The sequence below is a fragment of the Falco cherrug genome, chromosome 4 (genome assembly GCF_023634085.1).
Source record: "Falco cherrug isolate bFalChe1 chromosome 4, bFalChe1.pri, whole genome shotgun sequence".
NCBI classification, from domain to species: domain Eukaryota; kingdom Metazoa; phylum Chordata; class Aves; order Falconiformes; family Falconidae; genus Falco; species Falco cherrug.
In genome coordinates, this window is record NC_073700.1 from 21,909,729 (window position 1) to 21,932,669 (window position 22,941).

General features: G+C 45.7%; 1 protein-coding gene across 5 annotated transcripts in view; it reads left to right on the forward strand.

The window, feature by feature from the left end:
- The window catches only part of LOC102055836 (contactin-4), a 339,085-nt gene extending 316,326 nt beyond the window's left edge, over nt 1-22,759 (forward strand). For 4 of the 5 annotated variants that reach the window (XM_055709999.1, XM_055710002.1, XM_055710001.1 and 1 more), the window contains 11 exons: nt 6,485-6,660; nt 9,131-9,251; nt 11,812-11,970; nt 12,712-12,861; nt 13,936-14,006; nt 15,838-16,072; nt 16,597-16,712; nt 17,165-17,351; nt 17,884-17,996; nt 19,559-19,727; nt 20,897-22,759. In XM_055709999.1, coding sequence (XP_055565974.1) covers nt 6,485-6,660; nt 9,131-9,251; nt 11,812-11,970; nt 12,712-12,861; nt 13,936-14,006; nt 15,838-16,072; nt 16,597-16,712; nt 17,165-17,351; nt 17,884-17,996; nt 19,559-19,727; nt 20,897-20,997 — 1,598 coding nt within the window. In that variant the 3' untranslated portion in view covers nt 20,998-22,759. The remainder of the gene's footprint in view (nt 1-6,484; nt 6,661-9,130; nt 9,252-11,811; nt 11,971-12,711; nt 12,862-13,935; nt 14,007-15,837; nt 16,073-16,596; nt 16,713-17,164; nt 17,352-17,883; nt 17,997-19,558; nt 19,728-20,896) is intronic. The other variant, XM_055710003.1, reaches the window with a different exon arrangement.
- Nucleotides 22,760-22,941: the final 182 nt, after the last annotated feature.

The following is a 22,941-nucleotide window of genomic DNA, read 5'->3' on the forward strand; positions in this document are numbered from 1 at the left end:
TGCTAAACGTGCTGGTATTCCAAAAAGAGAAGTGGTGAGTCCCAAATGCTCAAGTTATAGTTTATCTACAAGAAAAACCTATTTTAAAATCTTGTACGTTAAATGGTTTATGCAGATAAGGAAAAAGTGTGGCTGGATCTTTAACATTATAACAGTAATGGCTCTTTAAGAGAATGAGGTAGCTAGATGGTTAATCAAACTTGAAACTCCTGCTTATCTGTGTAGGTCCACATAAGGAATATCTGCAACGTGAATGGCAATTCAGCTGGCGGAAAAGCAGCGCTCTGTCCATTTTCTCTCATGTTGGATGCAGCCGTGTGTGCTTGGCATCGCTTGCCTTTGTCTTAGCCGCTTGTTTGAAGCATCTGGTAATTGAACATAAACTCTTGCACTTGAGCATTCATGCTTGAACCTGAAATTACCTTGTCATCCACACTGGCTTTCATTAAACAGCTAACAGATGCCCTGGCATGCTCCTATCACAATACATGATGCAGAGAGTCAGAGCTTCGTATGCTGGAATGGCTTTGGTCTGTACGGTCTCCTCTTGTCCAGTCTGGGATAAGTGCCCTCCTCTCTGTGTTCTGCAGCAGCCCTCTGGCCATTGTGCGTCTGAGCTGCTCACTGCTGTTCAGCTCAGGCGTGCCCTCTGAGTGTAATAGGTAGGATACTAATATTCCTTATGTACTTGAAGGAAATGTGCATATTCCTCAGCAAAAACGAACACTGTTTTGTTGGGGTTTTTTCCGCTTGAAAGAATCAGACCATGTTTCTTCTGTCCGTAAGCAGCTGTTGCAGTTTTTACTAGCTGATTTGTGTCCGTTTGCAATACCTTCCCCTCCAAAGCCATAAATATTTACAACAGACTCTTCCTATTTATGCAAAAGAGAAAAGGAGAGAGGGATATATACAGCAGACCTTCAATGGAGATCTTTTACAAATTTTCCATTAGCTTCCATTAATCAAACCTAGCAGCATGAAAGTGCAAACAAATCTTGAATAAAGTGAAATGGGCCAGGCTGGGAGGAGAAAAGAAAGAACAAGCCTTTGCAAGTGCTTGGAAAATTTCCCTTATAAGTAGTACAGTCTGAAGGCACCATTAAGTCTTGGCAGGTGGAGTGCTGAGTTCTTCAGTTTTTTGCTCTGGATAAGTATGTCAAAACCTGAGTATTCCCTTCTTTTCATTTGCCGATGACCTGCTCCTCTATGCTGGGATAGATGTCTAAATAAGCGTTTAGGTATTAGGTGCACTGGTTTCAGAAACCAGCATTGTAAATGCTGACATTATCTCTTTCTTTTTCTTTTTTTTTTTTAAATCTGTCTCCAAGATGCTCAATTCTACTGTTTTGAGGCCAACAACAGGAGCTGTATCTCCTGAGCGTGTTACAATTCAATCTTTTATTAAAGTAAAATAGTCTTATGTTCCTTCAGCAGCCAGGGCTGGCAGAGCATATCTCATTGTTTACTAAGCACTTTGATATCCTTAAGTGAAAGGCACTGCAGTTATTAGCATCGCTGAATCCCTTCCCTGCGGAGGGGAGCGCACAGCCACCACAGCTGAGCCAAACTGGAAAGGAGCGTGTTTGGAAAGAGGATGCCAAGGAGCCATCTAACGCAGACAGGTCTGCCTGTCTCGAGGTGGAAAAAACCCTCTGGTCAGTTGAAATCTTGCTGATGGCCACAATATATGTGGCATCGCTTCGTGTTTTGCCCTGGTCCTCTTGTATCATTCAAAAGATATTCACGTGCTCTGAACTGACCTATTTTTTAAAAAAAAAAAAAAAGGAAAATGCATTATCTCTGAGTGTCAGTCTCTGATACATTTTATGTCACTTATGTCATGCCACTGTAGATTGTGTCCCACTGTGTCATGTCATCCAGATCAATGTGACACAACATAGCACTGCATGAGCTACAACAAGCAAGCACAGCAATGTAGAGCTGTTTACCCTAAACAAATAATCCCTCCTAATGGACACCCAATCAATAGAAGATCAGGGTGGGATGGTTTCTTTCCAGATTGGATAATTGTTACCCTCAGACCATCCCCACGATGTCTGCAGCCTGCTGGTTTGCAGCTCAGAAATGCATCACAGCTTCTCGACATGAGACGTGAAGCACAGGCGGCACTAGCAGGTAATGATGGGCTGCCTTTAGCCAGGGGTAGGGACAAAAGCGAAGTGATTCCCACCTTCCTACAGACGGAAAGTGCTGCTCAGCATTGTTTCTTCTTACAGACTGAAAGCTAGCAAGGAAACTTTGTTAAAATCTCTCATAATATAAACCAAATGTGTTACATCGGTCAGAAATACACCACATCCTCTGCGATACGCTGCAGCAGTGAAAGGAAGGGATGTAACGGAGGACAAAAATAGGTAAGAAAAGCTCTGCTGGCCTCAGTGACCCTGCCAGGGGGTCGGGGCCCGTGGTGGTGGCAGCCAGCGCTGTCCCAGTGTGGCCGTGTGGGTTCGCTCCAGCTGAGAACCATCCCCAGGAGCTGTCAACGCTGTTCGAGCCGTCTGGGCTCCGACAACAAGCTGCAGGCTGAGCTGCACCGTGAGCTGCCAGCCTGGCTGGCGTGTGAGGACAACGGCATGTGGGACAAAAAAGCTCCATTCGTGCCACACCGAGAGTGTGCTCCTGAAAATGCCGGTGTGAAAGAAAGGCTGAGAGGGAGCTTTCCTGCTTCCCTGAGCCTTCAGTGACACCTACAGACATGGCGAACCAGCGTGCAGAGGTTACAGCCCAGCTCGGAGCTGAGCCCTGCCTGGATGCGGCCCCTCGTGGGGCTGTGCAGGAGGGGTTCCCCTTTCTCTGTAGCAGAGCCAAGCCCTGGCTGATGGAAACTCGCTTACGTCTGCTGGCACTGCCTCGGCTACACCTACAGGACACCTGCTGAATGCGCTTGCATGTACAGCATCATTATTTCTTCCCGTTCCCTATTTGAGACTAAAACCCAGATTATTTCACCCCCTGATGACCGAGGGCTTTCGGTCCCCTGAGAACGTTCCTGCTGGCATGCACTATTCCCTTATTTCTCCTCTAAAAGCTCAGTAATGCCAAACAAACTTTCCCAGAAGTGTCCCAGAACACTTTTGCTTGTTTTTTGTCTGTTCTTTCTGCAGGAGAGCTGGGAAGTGCCAGGTGCCGCTTCCCTCTGTGGAGAGCTCGGAAACCTGCAGGCAGCTGCAAGGGGTGATGCTTCTAATAGAAATTCTTTTCTGATGCTAGGAATAGAAATTCTTACTCCTTATCAGCAACTGAATCTTTCGGCCTTATTTTTAAAACTATCTCAAAATGCGCCACAGTGTTCCAAAGGTGAACATCATCTCAAAATATCACCAACATCACAATTATTTTTTTTAATTAACTGACCTTGGCAATAGTGCCCTTACTAAGCAAAGTCATCTGAGGAAAATAACCTGTGCTTAGTGGGGACAGGACAGTAACAGCACATTAAGATCAGCTCTCCTGTAGTATCTTTCTCCCTAGATTGCCTCTCTTGCCTTGCAAGTGGACAATAAATAAATGAGTAGCTAGCTGAGGGGAAAAAAATAGAAAACATAGGGGTTTTTTTGTTTTTCACTTGGATGTTAACCAACGCAATTTTGGTGTCATTAGAGCTCTTAACCATAATTTAAAAAGTGCCTGAAGTCACAGGTTTTGAAAGTGCAAATCTAATAATTTTGATTACCACTTGGCCGCGGATCGCCAAGGTGTGCCCACGCTCGGCTGCCCTCAATTGGCTTCTGAATAACATTTTCCATTTGCTGCTCTGCTGGGGTTATTAAAGCGGGGGGAGGGGATGTTTTTGTTTTTCAGCTTTCCCAGTCCTTGAGAAGAGATGGGTAAGCATTCTCCTTGGGGTGATTTGTAAAGTGCATTGCTGGGGCTCGCACTCCTGCTGAGCGTGGCTTGGGTCAGAGCCCTCCCCGCGCATCATTTGTCACTAGGCTGCAGCAGCCGTTCCCATAACCTGGTACATCCCGCTAGGAGATGGCGATGCTTCTTGACATGACTGGATTGAAACCCAGGGGCCTGATTTGCAAAGGCACCGGGCACTTGCAGTTCCTACAGCATCCACAGGAGCTGTGTTAAGCTGCTCCAGAAAGCAGGTCTTTAGCAAACACCCGTGTTTCATTCTTTATATGTTTATAAACTGCATGCATTGCAGCAAGAAGAATCAGGTTTATGGTGCGGGCTTCTCGCCTCTTGCAGAAAGCGCCGTGGAGGCGAGGGTTAGCTACAGCAAAACCTCGGTGCTGACACTTGTTAAGGACCACAGCTTACACGGATCATTGCGGGACTCGTGTAGGAGAGCTCAGGGCTTTGTGGGAGGCACCCGTTTCATCTCAGAGTCAAGTCCTTCATAAATATTTCATACAGGCTTTGAACAAGGCAGAGGATGAGCTTCTGATGCTGAAAGGAATTTCAGTAAGTGATTCTGTGCCTGAGCCCTAGTGCAGGTATGGGCATTTCTGGAGCATCCTGAGCTTGGGATGCTCTGGGTCTTCTTACGCCTCAGTAGTAGCAATCCCAAGTGACTGTAAAATTATGATACATCAGTTACACAAGAACAATGTCATAGGTCTAGACAATAATTAAACGTTATTTTAGTAATGTGCGCTTAAACTGCTTATACCTGAGAAATTTCAAATGCTTTACTTGTATTAATAGTTAAGCCTCATAACACCCACTGTGTTTCTGCTAAGAGTTACTCTATTTTGTTAGAAGTGAAACCAAAATATAGATGAATTCAATTTGTCCAAGGTAATACAGCCATGTCCCTGAGGACTTGAGCTGAAGCCTATATAGACAGTGATTAAATCTTTTTCACCGCCTCCTGTACACTTCTGGTGAGTCTTTGAAAACCCAGGAACAGCTTTGCATCCCCTGAGTTTTGGTGAGTAGTTCTGCCCCGTGCATATCCTTGTTGCTGTATCCTTATTACTTTAGCAGAGAATTAAGCAGTCAGCCAATAGTCTTTGGAAGAAGTAGTTAAGATTTTGGTTTCATATACCAGAGAATGAATAACGTTTGTAGTATTTTAGCATGACAGCTGTGCAGAATAGACTTTTGGAATAAGCAAAAATATCTATCTGTATACAATTTTCAGACTTTTGGTCTCATTGTTAAGCAATACTTTTTCTCCTTTTCATTTCCTCTGAGGCCCTGTAGAAAAAAAATGCTACATTTTTGTCAACAGAAATGAAAGACAAATGTTAACTTCAGAGGCAGAGGGAATTCACGGGCACAGAAGAGGAGCTGAAGTCTGCATAATGTGTCATGGCTCATCTTTCTGTGCCACCATTTTGCTCATACTACATGACTAAAGTGAAAAATAGACAATTGAACCAGTGGTAAAGGATCCGTGTGAACTCCAGCCATGAATAAGGGATTAGTTCTGAAGCCCAAGATGAGGCTGGTACGTGCCACTGCCCGTAGTGAACAGACAGAGCGTGGTACCTCACCGATACTGGGGGACCTCCCTTTGGAAGCGTCATGTTTAGGACAGTGTCCTTTCTCACCTGCTCTGCTTCACCTCCCCAAAATACTTGCTCGGTTCTTGTTCAGCAGGCCAGTGACATCTCCTGTAAGACCACAGAGGTCCTAAAAAGCGCGTCAGGCTGACCTGCAAACCGACCGGGATGGGCTGCGCACTGGGAGCAGCGTGACTGCAGGCAGGAGCACGCTGATTGCAGGCGCGACCGCAGGGCCTGGCGCGGGGGGGCAGAGCTGTGGCTTCCGTGGCTCACAGGTTTGGTTGGCGTCACTCACCGTTGGTGTTTAGTCTTTGCAGCGGCCCTCCTCACATGGAGAAAACTACCTGGGTTCACAGTGAAAAACCATCCGTCAGATGGAGAACGTGGCCAGTGTTCTGAACAAGCACCAAGTTTTCAATAAACATACAACAATAACGTTAATCTAATCTCTCCCTTTCCAGGTCCGAGCAGATATCACTCATGTTTTTAATATAACCTTCCTTGTTCCAGGTTTGGAGATTTTACATTGAGTTTTCTTAAGGCAGCATTGAATTTAAGAACAACAAAATAGGGGTTTTGATAACCATGGTGAGCAGCGTATGACTGTGAAACAAATCTTTGAAGTATAAAGATTCAAATAAAACGATCTCTGATCACAAAGCTTTTTAACCAAGCTGCACTCTTTTCCAGCCTTTTCTTTTCTCCTTGTTCTTCAGGATGGCGGCTAGAAGAGGGTTCTGGAGTGTTTATTAATACCTTTCAATCCAACAAATGGAGAAAGGTATTAGAGGATAAAATCAAAGGTGTGATAGATCACTAGTTGCATTGAGGATCTTCCAAAGTGACCACTGCACATTTTTTAATTCTGGTGGCAATTCTGCAGTTGTGGTAGACTGCTTAGGATATTTTTCATCTCTACAAGCCTCCATTTCTCAGGAGAACAGGATTAATGTCGTGTCCCGTCCCCCCCCCCCCCGCCTTGTTTTCTTTGCTGTTTGTAGATCCAACCCGGGTTATGGTGTCACCCTTCAGCATGGATGTCACCGTTGGAGAAAGCATTGTCTTGCCTTGTCAGGTATCTCATGATCACTCGCTAGATATCATGTTTACCTGGTCATTTAATGGACACCTGATAGACTTTGAAAAAGATGGGGATCACTTTGAAAGAGTTGGAGGGGTAAGTATTAATACTAAAGCAATTTCCTCACATTAATAAAAGTAGGTAATAAATAAAAGGGCTACTAATAGAAGGAGTGGGCTTGGCTAAGTTAATAGCAGGAGATGTTATCTTGTGTCTTACAGGCTAAGATGAACGTTGCCAGTGTACTACTTCATTATAGTTGGTGTAGAATTGTTATGATTTCTTAGTGACATGACTTAAACCTGCTCACATGAACCATGCGTTCATATGGCAGCGGGATGGGATGTATGTCAGGGAACCTATAATATATTTTCTCATTGCAAAGGAACTGCCTTCCCATTCAAGGAAGATGTCCATAATAGTTTTTCTCTGGCTGTAATAGTAAAAGAAATGTAAAATACTATTATAGAAGTTTGTGTTTATACAGAAAATAGCAGGAAATCAGAGGATGTCCTCAGAGTTCTTCAGGCAGTTTTTGTAGGTGTGTTTATCTGTCTCTTGTGATCCCATGATTAGAACAAGTATTTTTCCTCTACGCAAAATAACCTGCGTAGCATTACAAACAGCACCGACCGTCAGAGATGACATTTCCTTCCAGTGTTACCTGTGCACATTTCCTGGCAATGTCACGTTGGTGGCTTTGAGTTGGTTGGTTGTTTATGGGAGACCCAGTCAGCACACACTGGCAGTGCAAACTTTCGCAATGTGAGGAGAATTGTTGGATTGGAAGGTTGACAAGATCATGTGCATGGGAATCCGATAGCTGGGAGGAGAGTCAGGTGTGACGATGGGTCAGCTGCCCATTAAATACAGCCCTGGCTGCCACTGTCGCTCCAGACCATGATCAAGTGGCAGGTACAGGGTAGAAAAGGCCATGAAGGTAGGAATTGCTTTCTTCATTAGGAGAGGAGAAAGTCAGCTTGGGTCATTTGCCGTTTTCTGCCTCTCCAGGAAGGTTTAGGACCGGCCAGCCCACAGCCAGGGAAGGTGCCCACGACGCTCCTTCCCTGCTTGGTTTTCTCTGCTTTTACCTCACTTGTAAAGGGCAGGTTGTTTCAGCTGATCTGGTAGTTTTAGATTCCCTGGAGATGCTGTGGCATGAATTTGGGGAATCAGAGAGGGTCGGTAGGTACAGGAGGTACCTCAGGACACTGTTAGAAAGGGGGTTCACACAAGGAGGTAGCATGGCTGCCAGACCTGCCTCAGCTTCTCACGCCATTCCTCTGGCTAAAATTGATTTCCAAATATTTTTTTTCTAAAAGAGGAGCAGCGATTTCACAGGTTATGTGGAAGTTGAGTAGAACGTTTGTTTTCCTTTGTAACCTTAATGTTTTCCTTCGCAATTCAGATTTCACCTAATTTAGCCTGTGGTGTTATTAGGCAGGACTTGAGGAGTTTAATTTCTAACTTACCTGCAATTTTAAAATGTTTTCTTATCCCTCGTGATGATTTTTTTTTCCCGCTTTTCTTGGGTGAAGCTAGCAAGAAAAATAAGGAAAGCAATGCAACAATTTTTCAGCAGAGGTAGAAAACTTGCAAGGCTTTTGCGTGATGCTCCAAGGGAGTTTTTACAGAGGCACGTGCTCCGCTGGGTTTCAGGCAGCCTGGCAGTCCCTCTTTACTTCTGTCAGGAGTGAAATTTAATGCTGAAAGGAAAAGGAAATACAATTTACAAGCTTTGCTGTTATCCCTAAAAAAAAAAGTCATTAAAAGATGCACTGGAAGATTGATGCCTGGGGCACACAGCAGGCCCAACAGGTCGTCCCGGCAACTGCGCCTGGATTGGCGTGCAGAGCTACAATTACAAACTTTATTAATATTCTTCAATCAGGAAGTCACAATCATAAGGTTACCCTGAGATTTCTAATGTATTGAATGCTTTGTGTCTGGAGAAAAATTTAGAGTTTTCAGCTTCCTATACGTACAGAAACCTAATTAGTTCTATTCAACAGTTAATCAGACTTGCACTTGGCATTTGGAAAACAAATTACGCCTGTTAGGTGATGCAAGATTTCCTCGGAGAGTGCTGTTCTCATGATCTTCAGCACAAAACCGCCGGGCAATCAAAATGCTGGCTGTAATACAAAGCTGTGAAACTATTGCAGATGTCTCATAGTTTGGGGCTGGTTTTCATTTATGAAGTAGATGTAGACACAACTTGGGCACCTGAATACCAGAGAGGCGATAAACTGGGTGGCCAGAGAGAGAGGGAGGAGGAATCGGAGCGAACCTGCCCTACATAAGCTTTGTCACGTGCTTTAATGGGGAAATTGCTTAGCAGACTAAACCGGGCTCCCTTGCCCCTTGTAGGAGCCATAATTTTAGAAACACTCCCGCTCTTACCTTCGAGGCAGACTCACATAATTTTAATAGGCCACGGCTTGCATTACTAATGTTTTCATCAGCCAGTGTAAAGTAAATCCATTAGTCACAGTGTCCTTCATGTGATAATGATGTTTAGCGCTCATTAGAAAGTAATTGTAACCACTTTTCCCTACTTTATCAGCAGGATTCAGCTGGTGATTTGATGATCAGAAGCATCCAGCTGAAGCATGCTGGGAAATACGTCTGCATGGTGCAAACAAGTGTGGACAAGCTATCGGCTGCTGCAGACCTGATTGTAAGAGGTATTTGAATTTTGTTACTGTTGCTCTTGTAAAATGCTTGCTTCTTTTTTTTTTTTTTTTTTTTTTTTTTTTCCCCTCCTATCTGCTGCTGCTGGTAAGACAGTTCCTGGGCTCAGAGACATTCAGTGAAATCCCAGCATCTTGTAATTAATCTAAGAAATAAGCTCTAAGTACACGCTGGGGTTCACAGCAGGTATTCAAACAGTGCACATCGAGATTCTTTCATATATACGTACTCATACACCAGACACACAGCACAGATAAACACACTAGAACATGTTCATGTCCTGAATGCAAAGCTTGCACCAGCTGAGCTCATTTATTTGATGAACAGCGCAGCAGAAAAAGTATCCAGCTTATTCACCAGGCAGTATTGTTCCTTTTCTAGAATAAAAGTGATTTAGTAACTTCACTGATATTCCAAGATCTGTTCATTACTGTACACAGGTGATCTGTAAGTATCACTTTAACAGAGATGCAATTAGTTAACCTGAGTGTGGATCCTTACAATTAATATGATATGTATTCTCCTGCTTGTTAGCTTTGAGGAAAGCAAGTGATGGTGCTGCTCTGTAGCTGCTGCCCTCAGTCCTCATAGAGCCCAACAAAATCATAGTTTGTGCATTTGCTGTGTAACAGGAGTTCTCGGGCAGCGCAGTGAGAGGAGGAGAGTGTGAAAAAGAAGCAATTTCCTCTTATCAAAGCTGTACCAGGGCAAAATGTGCAAGATTAGCCCTGAACTTCCACTAAGTAAATGTGCCCTTGTCTCTAGCTGGCCATTTCTCTTATCCATATAATATCGTGACACTTTTCACCATGTCTCCCCCGCAGGGATGTGAGCGCAGGCATCCTTAGCCATGTGCCACACAAAGGGCTGGGCCCCCGAGCCGCTGCTCTCCCCACCTAAAGGTTGCTTCCCATTGCTCTGGCTCTCGGGTTTTTGCTGCAGCAGGATTTCAGATTAATGTGGGGTTGTTTTTTTTCCTTTTGCACAAGCATTTCAAAACAGCCTGCTGATGGGCACGTCGGTTAGGCAATTTCCTTAGTGCTGGTTCTGTAAACAAACAGCAGGAACAATAATTTCTCACAAGTGACCCTTGATGATGGTAAAAATACGGATCTTGTTGCTCCCTAAAAACATCAACAGGGACATCTCCATCCAGGCCTGTGGTCCCACAGCCATGCAGAGACTTGTGCTGTACCATCTCACCAACAGCATGAAAACTGGGAAATACCCTGGGCTGCGAGACTGGAGGGGAAGGTGAACAGTTGGTGCATAAATGGAGCCTTCAAAATAATCTTTAGAAGTTTTTAAAATATTCAAGTTATGTCATATAAAGAGATTAGATACTAGAATAAAAATCAACTATTTATGTAAGGGAACAGCAAACAAGAGCATACAGAAGCTACCCCTGGTGCTAGTACACACAGATCAGCCGACTTGTTCAGGATGGGATTTCTTCACGCTGTCGGAACTGAAGCACGTGCCTGTCAGCAGCCCTGAAATACTCGGAACATCAGTAATTGATAATTTTTCCCTCTCTTGCCCTACTGTAGCCCGCACCCTGCGAAGAAGTATATTGTGAAATGTTGGGAATAACCATGGTTATGCCAAGACACGAAGTGAAAACAGCCGTTTTCACCCTCTGCCAAGCAGTAGGAGTAATTTGTGAAGGATACAATAAATTTTCATTTCTCTGGCGTAACTTGCAGTGAGGGACCAGAGGAGCTGACTGCTCTGTGAGACTGCATTGGTGGCTATTCCCCCCAGCAAAACAACTTACAGTTTTAATTTCTGAGAAATTAAATCTGGCTAGACCTGCTGAAACTTTCATTTGCAAGACAGGGTATTGGAAGGTTTCAGGGTATGTAAGATATTTAAACATGTCCAGAGAGAAGATGGAAATAATTTTAGTCCACGGTGTTGCAAGGGGAGAGTTTGCTTGAGATGGTGCTTTTGGGGAGAGACGTCACCTTAGGTGGCACTGCTGGTAGCAGTGGCCATATGCTACAGGAGAGAGGTCCGTGCTCTCCCCAGTGTGTCCTACAGTGCTTTTCTGCTTAAGAAGGACCCAGGAGCGAAGCAGAAAATACTGGTCCCTACTGGGACATGATGCTAATTACAGGCAGGTCCTTAGTTCTGCTCCAGCCTCCGAGTGCATCCAGGCTGTAGCCAGAAATCGTACTGGTACACAGGGCGGTCCTAAAGCAGGAGGTGTGCGATGGCAGAGCTGGTCCCGTGTGCTGCAGCGAGTGCCTGGCTCCGTTGGGGGACTCGGCGTGCCGGGGGGCTCGGTGTGCCAGGGAGCTCAGCGCTGCTGCTCCCACGGAGGGACCTGGGGGCTGCGGGTGTAGCTGCTGAGCTCTGGGTTTGTGTGTCTCCCCCGTGCCTCCCAGTCTCATCTAGGCAATGGGAGCTGCTAAACCACAGCTGGCTGCACTTAACTGCCCTGCAGGGACTCGGTTACCTCCGTCCAGAGTAAGAGAAGAAGGCCAGAGTGCTCCTTCTTGGAGTCACTGCGAAGCCTCAAGCACCCCTCTCCTGTAATTCTTCCAACAGGTCCCCCAGGTCCCCCAGAAGCTGTGACGATAGATGAAGTCACCGACACCACCGCTCAGCTGTCCTGGAGGCCAGGAGCAGACAACCACAGCCCTATCACAATGTATGTCGTACAAGCCAGGACCCCCTTCTCGGTGGGATGGCAGGCGGTGAGCACAGGTAGGTCGTTGCCTGGCCCCCAGAGAGCTCCACCGATGGAAAACGCATCCATCGGGACCACACATGGGCCGAGCGGAGCAGCTCTGCACCCTGAAGTGAAAAGTAATTTCACTGGTTGCAGAACTCTGCTCTTAATAACTAGTTTCAAGTTTGGCAACCCAGAGATTTAGGGTGCAGTCAGTGCCATTACTCATCCATTTTTCTCATGAATGTTTAAGGGAGAACAGGATGAATTCCTATCTTTTGTTGCCACACTGGAGATATACAACAGTAACTGTGGTCTATAAAGACATCCCTCAGGGACAGGCCATGGCATCTGGCCTATCTTTAAGTAGAATTATTTTCCTGATGGAGGAAAAAGTCCCATGAATATAATTGCTCATTTCATCAGAGGTTAATTTTGTTCCAGTAACTATTAAATAGAGGGAACAGCGTGTTTTAAAAAGAGGAAAATAAAAACCCTTCACACCTGTTGTCTTGACACTTTTGTTTCCAAAAAGTGATGATTTGCAAGAAACTCTTCAATAGCAGGAATTCCTGTGCTATAAACAGTCTTAACACGACCTCTTTTATTTCATTGCAGTTCACCAAATGTTAGAAAAAGGTTTATCAACTTCACCCACTTTTTATTTTCGTAAATCCCTCACTTTTCAGGGTATGGGATATCTGTGACCTTTTCTCAGCAGTCTGTAGTGCTTTTAGTGGGTTTTGCTGCATTCCTGACGTGTGGCTGCCTCCTAGTTCCAGAAATCATCGACGGCAGGACATTCACAGCGACAGTGGTGGGTCTGAACCCGTGGGTCGAGTATGAATTTCGAGTAGTGGCTGCCAACATGATTGGGATTGGAGAACCCAGCAGACCTTCAGAGAAGAGGAGAACTGAAGAAGCTCGTAAGTAGCGGTGGGCAGCTGAGTTAAACCTTGTGGAATAACCGCTCGCCCGCACTAGGGGATGCGTTGCACTGGAGGAAGCTGAGGAGCGTTTTCTGTGCCCATTGCTCTCCTCCCTCGTGGTACTGAACAGGCAGGGTAAGGTGTGGAGCTCCTGGTGGGCTCTTTTGCTCGCTCCATGACTCCTGCAGTATAGGAAGACTTCACGCCCTTTCCTTGAAGAAAGTAAAGATTTTCCAAAAAACAATATTTGGGCAAGTTTTTTGGAAAATGCTGCCCCAGTGTCCACTGATGAGAGAGGTGAACTCTAGCAGTCCCTCTGTTTTCCCGTGATTGACATGATGGAAACTGAGGTGCAGACTACAGTACGCTGAGAGCAGGAGTCTGAGCTTCACAGCTGGAGAGTCCACAGTCCCTTGATCCTGGAGGCTTCTGTGGTTCTTGGAGTAACTTAGACCCCACCTTGCTGGGCCATCAGTGTTGGAGCATCCACCCAGGGCTGCCCTGTGTGTTGGATGATTTCATGGGCTTAGTGAAGGTCTGCCTCCTGGAACCCTCTCCCAAACACACCACTGAGTCCTAGAACCACGCTGTGTCTTCAGATGCCGCAGGCACTGCTTTAGTGAGAGCTTTCTGCTCCTTGGTGCTATCCCTGTCCTTGGCTCTGGCAGAGGGGGGTCAGGCAAGGCATAGGTCTTCGTGGTGGCTGCAGGGTGACGTACCTCAGGCATGGGAAAGCCCTGGTAGGTGGCTCCTCTCTTCAGTTTTAGCCTGTAATGGAACAGAATATGAAAGAGGAAAATAAATAAAAGCCCTTTTTTTGTGGAAGATAAATGTTTAAACTAAACAATTAGTGACTGAATACACAAGTTAATCGACATGCTTTTAATATACTATTATTGACATACTTTTAATGTACTGTTTGCCATGGCAAATTAGACATTCCCTAATAGCATTTCGGGTACCCAGCAGGGGAAGGCTGGCAGAGCCCTGTTGCTGCATAGGTCTGTTCCATGTCGATGCGCTTTTCTGGTTTCAGTGGCCACATACATCTTCCGCATGTTTTTATTGCAGTTCCTGAAGTGACCCCGGCTAACGTCAGTGGGGGTGGAGGGAGCAAGTCTGAGCTGGTCATTACTTGGGAGGTAAGTGGAGCCCAAACCAAGAGGAACATTCATACGGTTGTGACCTAGGTGCAGCCTTTCACCCCAGACCCCAGAGAAGCTTCCATAGTTTTCAAATGGTTTGCAGTAAAAAAGCCGAGATTGTGTGATGAAAATAGCCTAGCTTTTAAAATGGAGCTGAGGCACATCCCCCAGCCCACCCCCCACCCCACCCCCAGGGTGCTGAGCCAGGAAGGCAGCAGAGCAGCGTTGTGCAGGGGGCCGGGGGAACGGGCTGTGCATCGCTGCTCCGGCACGAGCTCGGCTCCCCCTGCCTCACCGCCTCTCCATGCGCAGACGGCAAAACATGGATGAGCAGAAACCACCTGAGGGATAAAAAAGTGTTTGTGAAGCCAGGCTCAGCACGTCCTGACCTGGCTGGGAATTGTTGTGGCTGGCTCCCAAGCCTCATCCCTCATCCCTGCACTGGGATATACAGCAGCAAATAGTTAAGAGTTAGCACAACGCATTGCACATTGGCTTTTGTTGCTGCTAATGAAAGCCAGCAAGAGGAGATACAGAGATGAAAAACGTTTAATATTTCTTAAAGCAGTCAGGGTTAGAACTTTAGTCATTTGTCTGCTCATATTTTCATGTTATGATGCGATGCAGCTGGCATATTTTTCCTAATAATGAACTTCACTAGACATGCTAACACTTCCACTTAGCACTATTTCTGACCAGGCTGGCAGAATGAATCGCCAGAGATATTTTTAAGGTTATTAAAAAACTATAAATGGGGATTTGTCCTTACCACACAACTCAGTGTGCTAAATTTCTTCTTCCATTGGACTAATTAGCTACACTATGTCTCCTAAAGATACCGCAATATGTTTCAAAAACACACATGGCAAGAATATCAGCCTTTGATTTGTGTCGTAATTTGCACAAAATGTGATTTGTATTTTGATGGAACAGTCGGTTTACTGTTTTAAATGTCAAGAGGTCTTTCCTTTATGGTCTGGTGTATGTTTTGAGCCTTATGATACAGAGTAAGAAGCAGTCGCCAAAAATAACCCCTGCATGTGCGTAATTGCCATGGACATCTGTGGGAGCATGGCCCACAGTTACAGATTATTTTAACACATTGAAGCTTTGGGCTTTGAAGCACCTTTTCAGGGGACTGCAAGCCTGAGGGTAGGAAGTGTCAGTGTGTTCAGATGTGACCAGGAGGTGACAGGTTGCTTCTTCTAGCTGTTACCTGGCTCTGACCTGCCCTTCTCCATCATGTTTGTGACAAGTCAGTCCCTGCCATCATGGTCTCTAACAGGTCATGTCACGTGGGATGTGGGTAGTTGTCTGACCTGGTCTGGGTCACTGTGGCCAGCAAGGGACCACCAGCCCCACCATATTGCCAGGGTATGTTTTTCAGGGCTTTGCATGCAATCCCGAACGTGTGAGAGCATCTGCACTGGGAAAGCAGGAGCTGTGTCCTTGGTTCACCCCAACAAACCTCAGACTCTTAGTCACTGCAGTGTCAAAAATTACTCACATCGTTACTGGAGGCTCCATCTAGTCCGTGAAGGAAGGTGGGCAGCTACGAAGGTGCATTTAGTCTTTGGCAAAGTGACTTCTGGAGGTGCTGCTTCCCCCCTGACTGCAGGGAGCTCGCAGAGCCGCAGGTCTCCAGCACAGGTGGGATGGGGTGAGCTCAGGCTGGATGCGAAGCAGGACTCCGGCCACCTCCCGTCTCTGATGCTCTGTTTAGGACAGTAGCTTTAGAGACCAAGAAGCAATCCCGGCATGCAGATGGGGAGATAAACACGTGCCATTGCTGAACGTGCTGTTTCTCCTGTGCTCTGCCTGCCCACAGACGGTGCCCGAGGAGCTGCAGAACGGAGGTGGCTTTGGGTATGTGGTGGCCTTCCGCCCCTTCGGCACCGTCAGCTGGATGCAGACTGTCGTGGCCTCCCCAGACGCCGCCAGATACGTCTTCCGCAACGAGACCTTGCCGCCCTTCTCCCCCTATGAAGTTAAAGTCGGGGTGTACAACAACAAGGGCGAAGGGTCCTTCAGCCCCGTGACCGTCGTCTACTCAGCAGAGGAAGGTAGAGCCCACCCCACCCCTCATCCCTCCTCCCCGCCACCCAACACGGGGGGCTTGACCGGGTCTGCCAGGGTTTAGTATCCACCTTGACATATCCTTTCATACCTAATCCTTGCTCTGATTTATAATAAATGGCGAGCCATGATTAATTCTTTTCATAGTCATTAAAATAACATTAATCGTAATGAAATCTTTTGATATTAATGGAAAAGTAATATGTAATCTGGAAAGAATTCCACTGAGATTTAGTATGAATTAATGTCCACTGATTAGAAAATGTTCCCTCTTGTCCTAATTACAGTACATGGTATCCTGGGCTGAGTTTAGTAATGACATCTTATTATTTCTTAGGTAGAGGAGCAGTGCTGTCTGGCACAGGCTGGCAGGCTATCATTTTGAAATGCAGAAGTTTGTTTTGGTCACATGCATCTTTTCTCATGCAATGACGAAAGTAAACCCTTGAACTTTGGGACTAATTGAATGTAACATTGAAAACTTAATTTTATTTCTAACTCCTCTACTCAGAGCCGACGAGAGCCCCAACCACTGTTTTGGCCAGAAGCCTTTCTGCCTCAGATATTGAAGTTTCTTGGGCTCCCCCTTGGGAGAACCAGCACAAAGGAAGAATACAGGGATACGAGGTATGGAAACACAGCGCAGCATCCTTTCAGCACTAAGCCTTGAGGAGATGTGGAGATACATCCTGGGCAGTTGTTGCGGTGCTGCTCCTGCCTGCCGTGGGGCGGGTGGGTTCCTCTGGCCTGTTTGCTTCCTTTTGGCTCTTCAGTATGCAGAGATTTCTCTTGCACAGTAAACAATTACACATCTTCCCGAGTGTCACCTGGCGGTAAATGGAGTGCAGAGCTTGCTGGGGGCAGACCTCCATGAACGTGCCTCCATGGTCAGAGGTCCTGGGGAGGGAGCGCTGCAGCCAGGCTGCTTTCCAGCAAGGAACAAGAAGCGGTTGCAGCAGGGCGCAGGATCTGTCCTAGTGGCACCTGCACTTCGGGCAGAAGCGCCAGAGTTAGCACGGGACACAGCTAGTGCAGCCAGCCCACGGGTGGAGGGGACATGTGCCTGCTCTGCTTCTCAGGTCAGGTGTTGGAGACATGACGAAAAGGAAGAAAATGCAAAAAGGATTCGGACGGTTGGCAACACAACATCTACAAAAGTCAGCAACCTGAGAGGCAACGCGCTGTATCACTTGGCGGTCAGGGCGTACAACACGGCTGGGACTGGCCCCTCCAGCGCCGCCGTCAACGTCACAACCAAAAAGCCACGTGAGTGTTTGTGAGGACGGGGGGCTCTTGCCTGGGAGGGTGTCTGTCAGCGCTCCCCTCTCTCGTTTTCAGATTTTCTGGAGTCTGAAGTTGCTGTCAGACTCTTTGCCAGGTTTTTGTGCAGAAGACTTACCAAGGTTTTTTTTTTGTTTTTGTTTGTGGTTTTGGTTTTTTTGGGTTTTTTTTTTTGTGTAAGGCTCTTCCCTGTGTTAAGTAAGCAGAGCATGCAAAACTGAAATCACAGCTGTGAAGAAAATTAAATATTTATCTCATCGTTCAAGAGGGCTTTTTTCTTCTGGTCTCAGGCATGTTGAGCAACTGACTGAATCCTTTTTTCATTTAGAGCACTGTGTGTGTCACACCTCCTGTGACCTTGAGGACACAGATCAGTGAAACAGCTCATTAGCTTTCTGGAGCGATAGGACTCTGGGCACACTCGGCTATGGTGGGAGAAGCCTCATTGGTACTGGGAGGGATCCACCTGGGGCACGGTGCTCCTTAGTAACACAGTGCTGTGTGTATTTTGGTCTAGCACCAAGTCAGCCCCCTGGGAACATCATCTGGAATTCATCCGACTCCAAGATCATACTGAACTGGGACCAAGTGAAAGCGCTGGACAACGAATCCGAAGTGAGAGGCTACAAAGTGAGTACTTTGCCAGCCCTGGCAGCGGGACCACACTGTCCTGCACCACCCCGGCCCTGCGTCATCCTCACTGAGCTTCCGCTCTCGCCGGGGGCTGCTCTTGGGCTATAGGGAACATTTCCATGAATCCAGTGTCCAGTAAGACCAGGCGAGGCGATTTTCAGGGTACTTGCTTGGCTTTCCAGGTTAAAACTGGAGCATTCCTCCAGAAACACAGGCTGTTCCTCTGCAGAGTGAGCACGCTCTGCCAGCTGCTTGCCCTTCATCCCAGCGATGCTTGCCCCTGCCCCGGCGATGCTCACCCCTGTGAGCACCTGTGTGGGTCCCATGGACCTTCTACCTGCTCCTTCCCCCCAGGCTCCCACTTCAGGACTGCTCTCCTGCCTTTGGTGGAAACCTTCCAAAGGCTGTAGTTGACTTCTTAATTGCAGATAAATAAAATGCTTTTTTAATAGCTCCCATTTTCTTCAGAAAGCAAAGCCAAAAGGAAAAGAAAGAGAATGCTCATTAGTAGCAGTTTTAATAGGGTATAATTTAACTAGAGAGAAATCTTGGGAAGAATTCAGCTCTGTCACCTGACACGAGGGTTTAATTTGGCCCAAAGAAGACATTGGTGTGCAATTGTCAGCCGTTGCCTTGAGGGCTGAGTTGTGCAAATGTTTCCCACCAGGGAACGAGGAACAATGAAGAACCTGGACACGCTTTTTGTTTTGTTCGCAATCTGGAACGCCAGCGGCATCAGCTTTACGAGCCTGTGCCAGCTCTCCTGAATTTCTGCACTAACTTTTAACTCTCTTTGGTGCACTGTATCAGATTATCAAAAACAAGTAATTCCTCAGGGTATTTAGTCAAAACCTCAGATGAACCTCAGCAGTTTGGGCCAACTTTTCACTACATATTTTAGGTTTGAAATGCAAATTAAGAAGTCAGCTGAAAGAGGGTGAGAGAGACTTGTCACCCTGAAAACACAAACTCCATCTAGTGGGTTTCTAAAAAGTCCTCCTTTAACTTACTGTTAGGATGGCATATCCAGATTGATTTCTTTCTTCAGTTATAGCAAAACAGTGCCTTTTTTTCCTCTTTTTTTCCTGGAAATCTTACATTTTGTGTCACAATTGATGATCTAAATTAGTAAAATTCCCAGCTCTTAGAAGGTCATCCAAAAAAGCCATTTATTCTGGGAAGCAGTTTGTGGCACTGCATCAAATAACCCGACTCAGTTACCTGAAGAAACATGGTAAGAAGCTTTTGACCTCTATAAATAAGCCTCAGGATTTATTTTAGCTTGATCAAGCTAAAGATTTCACCGAGGGTCTCCACCAGGTACCGGTGCTGTGTTTGGTGCTGTGCGTCAGCTTCACCCTCTTCCCGATGTCACCTCCCCACACGGGCACTGGTGTCACTGGTGTGGGTCCCCAGCAAAGCCTAGATAGCCATGCTGTGACCAGACCGTGTGCCTGAGCATCGGGGGCAGGAAAAGAGCAGCAGCAAATCCGGACGCCCTTAGGGCAATGGACATCTCTGCCGCTTCTGCCTCCTCTTCTCTCTCCCCTTCGCTGCAGGTTTTGTACAGGTGGAACAGGCAGAGCAGCACGTCCGTAATAGAAACGAACAAAACCTCCGTGGAGCTCTCCCTGCCATTCGACGAGGACTACATCATCGAGATAAAGCCGTTCAGTGATGGGGGCGATGGCAGCAGCAGTGAACAAATCCGAATTCCAAAGATGTCAAGTAAGAATGGGAGAAAACTGGGTCCGTGGCAGGGGGGCAGCATCCCCAGCCCCTCCGCTGCTCGCCCACTGATGGGGCAGACCTGCTTCCCCCCATCACCCCTGCGCCTATGGACGGGGACAAACCAGACCCTGGCGGCTGAGCAGAGGCAGGCTGCAGGGCTGGCTGTGTCCTAGGCAGGGAGCCGAAGCCCAGGCTTACCCGGGACTGGGAGTCATTCCAGCCCACATTTCTGATTTCATCCTGAGACAACGTTAAACCATAAGAAACGCCGTCATAAGTAGCTGTATTTGTATTTAAGATTTCTAGACACTTTCCACTCTCTTGCTTCCATACTCGTATATATATGTTGAATATATTGTTTCACTGCAATTCACTATTCACAAAATACAAAATGCAGTGTTCAGAGGCTTTTAAATATATAAGGCTACTGTATAGCCATATTCCATTGTGCATTGGATGCATAAATATTTATTTAGGGAAATGAGGCTGTGTAGAAGAACAAACAGAGAGGAGAGTATTTTATTACACAACATTGCTTTTGCAAAATCTCCATGTCCCATCTTCCATTAATAATGCCACAGTTTATAAGCTGCATTAAATCAGGCGTCTCTGCAATGCAGGAATATGGCATTAAAATTACAGCAATGTAAAAAAACCCTGACTGAGATCAGAATTATCTCCACCATGGTTGTACGCTGTGGCTGTATAAACCATACAGAGGAATTTAATCAGCAGACACAGGAGAGCGAAGGAGAGCAGGAATACATGCCAGTTCCTGTTTGGCTCAGCGCAGTGGGCCGCAGAGCAGGGGTGCAGCTCCTTCTGGACAGGAAGGTGCCAGGCTGGTGCCATAAGTAACAGCTTGAATATAGTATAGTTAAAAAAAAAAAAAAAAAAGGTAAACAAGCCACAGAGTAATATAATTGTGAAAGTCACCTCAATGTGACAGTGGCAGGAATTTGTTACACCAAAAAGGCAGTTCGAGGAGCGAAGCACAGTGAGCAGGAAGTCATTGAAGCAGGACAGGACTGCGCATGGGGTCTGACCCTTCTGCCACCACCTCGCTTCATCGGAGGAAACAGAATTAAAACCTGGGGCGCGGGCGGTTAATGACGGCGGCTCCCTTCACCCCTGCCTTATTTTCTCCCCCTCTCCCCTTTGCGCAGGTGCATATGCGAGAGGATCCGGCTCTTCCACCTCCAATGCCTGTACACTGTCAGCCATCAGCACAATAATGATATCGCTCACAGCTCGGTCCAGTTTATGACAAAAATTACATACAGGACTTCTTGTTTATAATATAAGAAACATTTAGCTAGTTGTTTTGAAGACACCCAGTACTAAGTAATATTGTGGTTTGAGTACATCTTACTACTGGAAAAATGTTTATGCTTCTTTAGGAATGGCATTATACAGTACTTCCTCAAAGCAAATATAGCTTTGTCTGAAGTTTCCTTGGAAACTCTGCAATGCACTGAAAACATCTGTAATATGATGTTACCAAAGCAGTTTACATATGTCCTTATATGCATATTTTTTATTATATATTTAGTGTTTTATAGAATTTTTTAAAGTTAACATATGATGTAGATATTAATTTTTCCTCTGCTATAAAATGCTATGGACGACATTATCATGAAAATATTGTTTGGAATTTTTTCCTTTATGATGGAGAGTTCAAAGTTGTTCTTAGTAAATTGGCTGCAACTTTACTGTACAGTTTCACAAGGCTACGCAAGGCAGAGCCGTTCCAGATCCAGTTCGTAACGTGGCTGTATTGCAATGGCGGTTGCGATGATTCTTGTGTTCAATCAAGTGCTTGTAACACACAAGATGTTCTATTTTATTCGGAGGTCTAAGCAAGACAAAATTGAAATGCTCAGTAAGAACACTATAATCTTGAAAAAAAATGCGTGAATTTTGGTTGTTTGCGGACTACAGGACATGTAGCTAATACTCTGGCATCGTGCAGCAAGGGGCCATTTTTACAGTCTTGCAATAGCTTTGTCTTTCTCATAATTAGCATTAAATTGGGTGGGAATGAAGATACTGCAAAGACGCAAGCTCTGCCTCTAGGGACAAAAAGGAACGGGTACCCAAAGAAGCGAGTGAACGACGTGGTTCTCGCCTTTGGGTGCAAACCCAGCTAAATCCACCTCGCTTTTGGGGATTTTATTCCGAGGAAAATAAGAGTACAGCATCTCTGAGACGTCAAGCTGCCCTGGATTCGTGGTCTGAATACGCGCTTGCTTTCCACGTGCATCGGAACATAACGCATCATCCTTCGTAACTCCACTGTATAGAAAATGCTTGGGAAATGTGGTCCGAACCGAGAGCATTGGAGGGGCTGTGCCATGCTTCGGTCACCCGCGGGGGGTGGCAGCTCCCGGTGGTTCTCCACTAGGAAGTCTGCATTTAGTTAGAAACTCTTCATAGATGCCTGAAGGCAAAACAGAGTCACGCTGGAAAACGACAATATCCGCAGCAAAATAATTCTTCTTAAGAGAAGGACTGTTTGTTACTACGGGGTAATTTTGTAAGTTCACTCAGATGGGATAACGCTAGTAAAAGGCAACGGAATTTTCTATAAAATTTTCAAGTTTAAATGCGCTGCAGTGGTATATTTATTTTTTTTCCTGATCGCTTGAATTTGCCTGTAACTTGTCTTTTTTGCTTACAAAATAATACAGTTAACTTTTAGACCTTCTAAATATATTTATTCAGTAACTCATAATCAGGATTCCACTTGTGTAAAAGTCAGGGGTGTTAACCAGAGAAATATTGTCAGTATTTCAAGCTGTGTTCCTTTCTTAGTTTGATATGGTTACTTCTATGTAAAAAAAAAAAAAAAAAAAAAAAAAAAAGAGAGAGAGAAAAGAAAAAGAAAAAAAACACAAAACAAAGAAAAATGGAACAAAAAAAAAGCTTCTGTAGTTTTCTCCCCAGTGTAAATGATATTTATCAGTGATCTAGCAGATGTAATCTTTTTTTAAAGGTATTGGTAATAAATATTCTGTCATTTGTAAAGATACCTGTCTTTCAGGAGTGTTTTTCCTCCACATTTCATTTGACCTGGTGACAAATTTCACCACGGCAATAGGCAGCACCTGCTGAGATTGTCACTGATGTGAAGGTACAAAAGAAGAGTTTGTTTATGGCAAAACTTTGTGGAGGCAGAAAATAATATATCTATTTATACATCTCTGGTTTA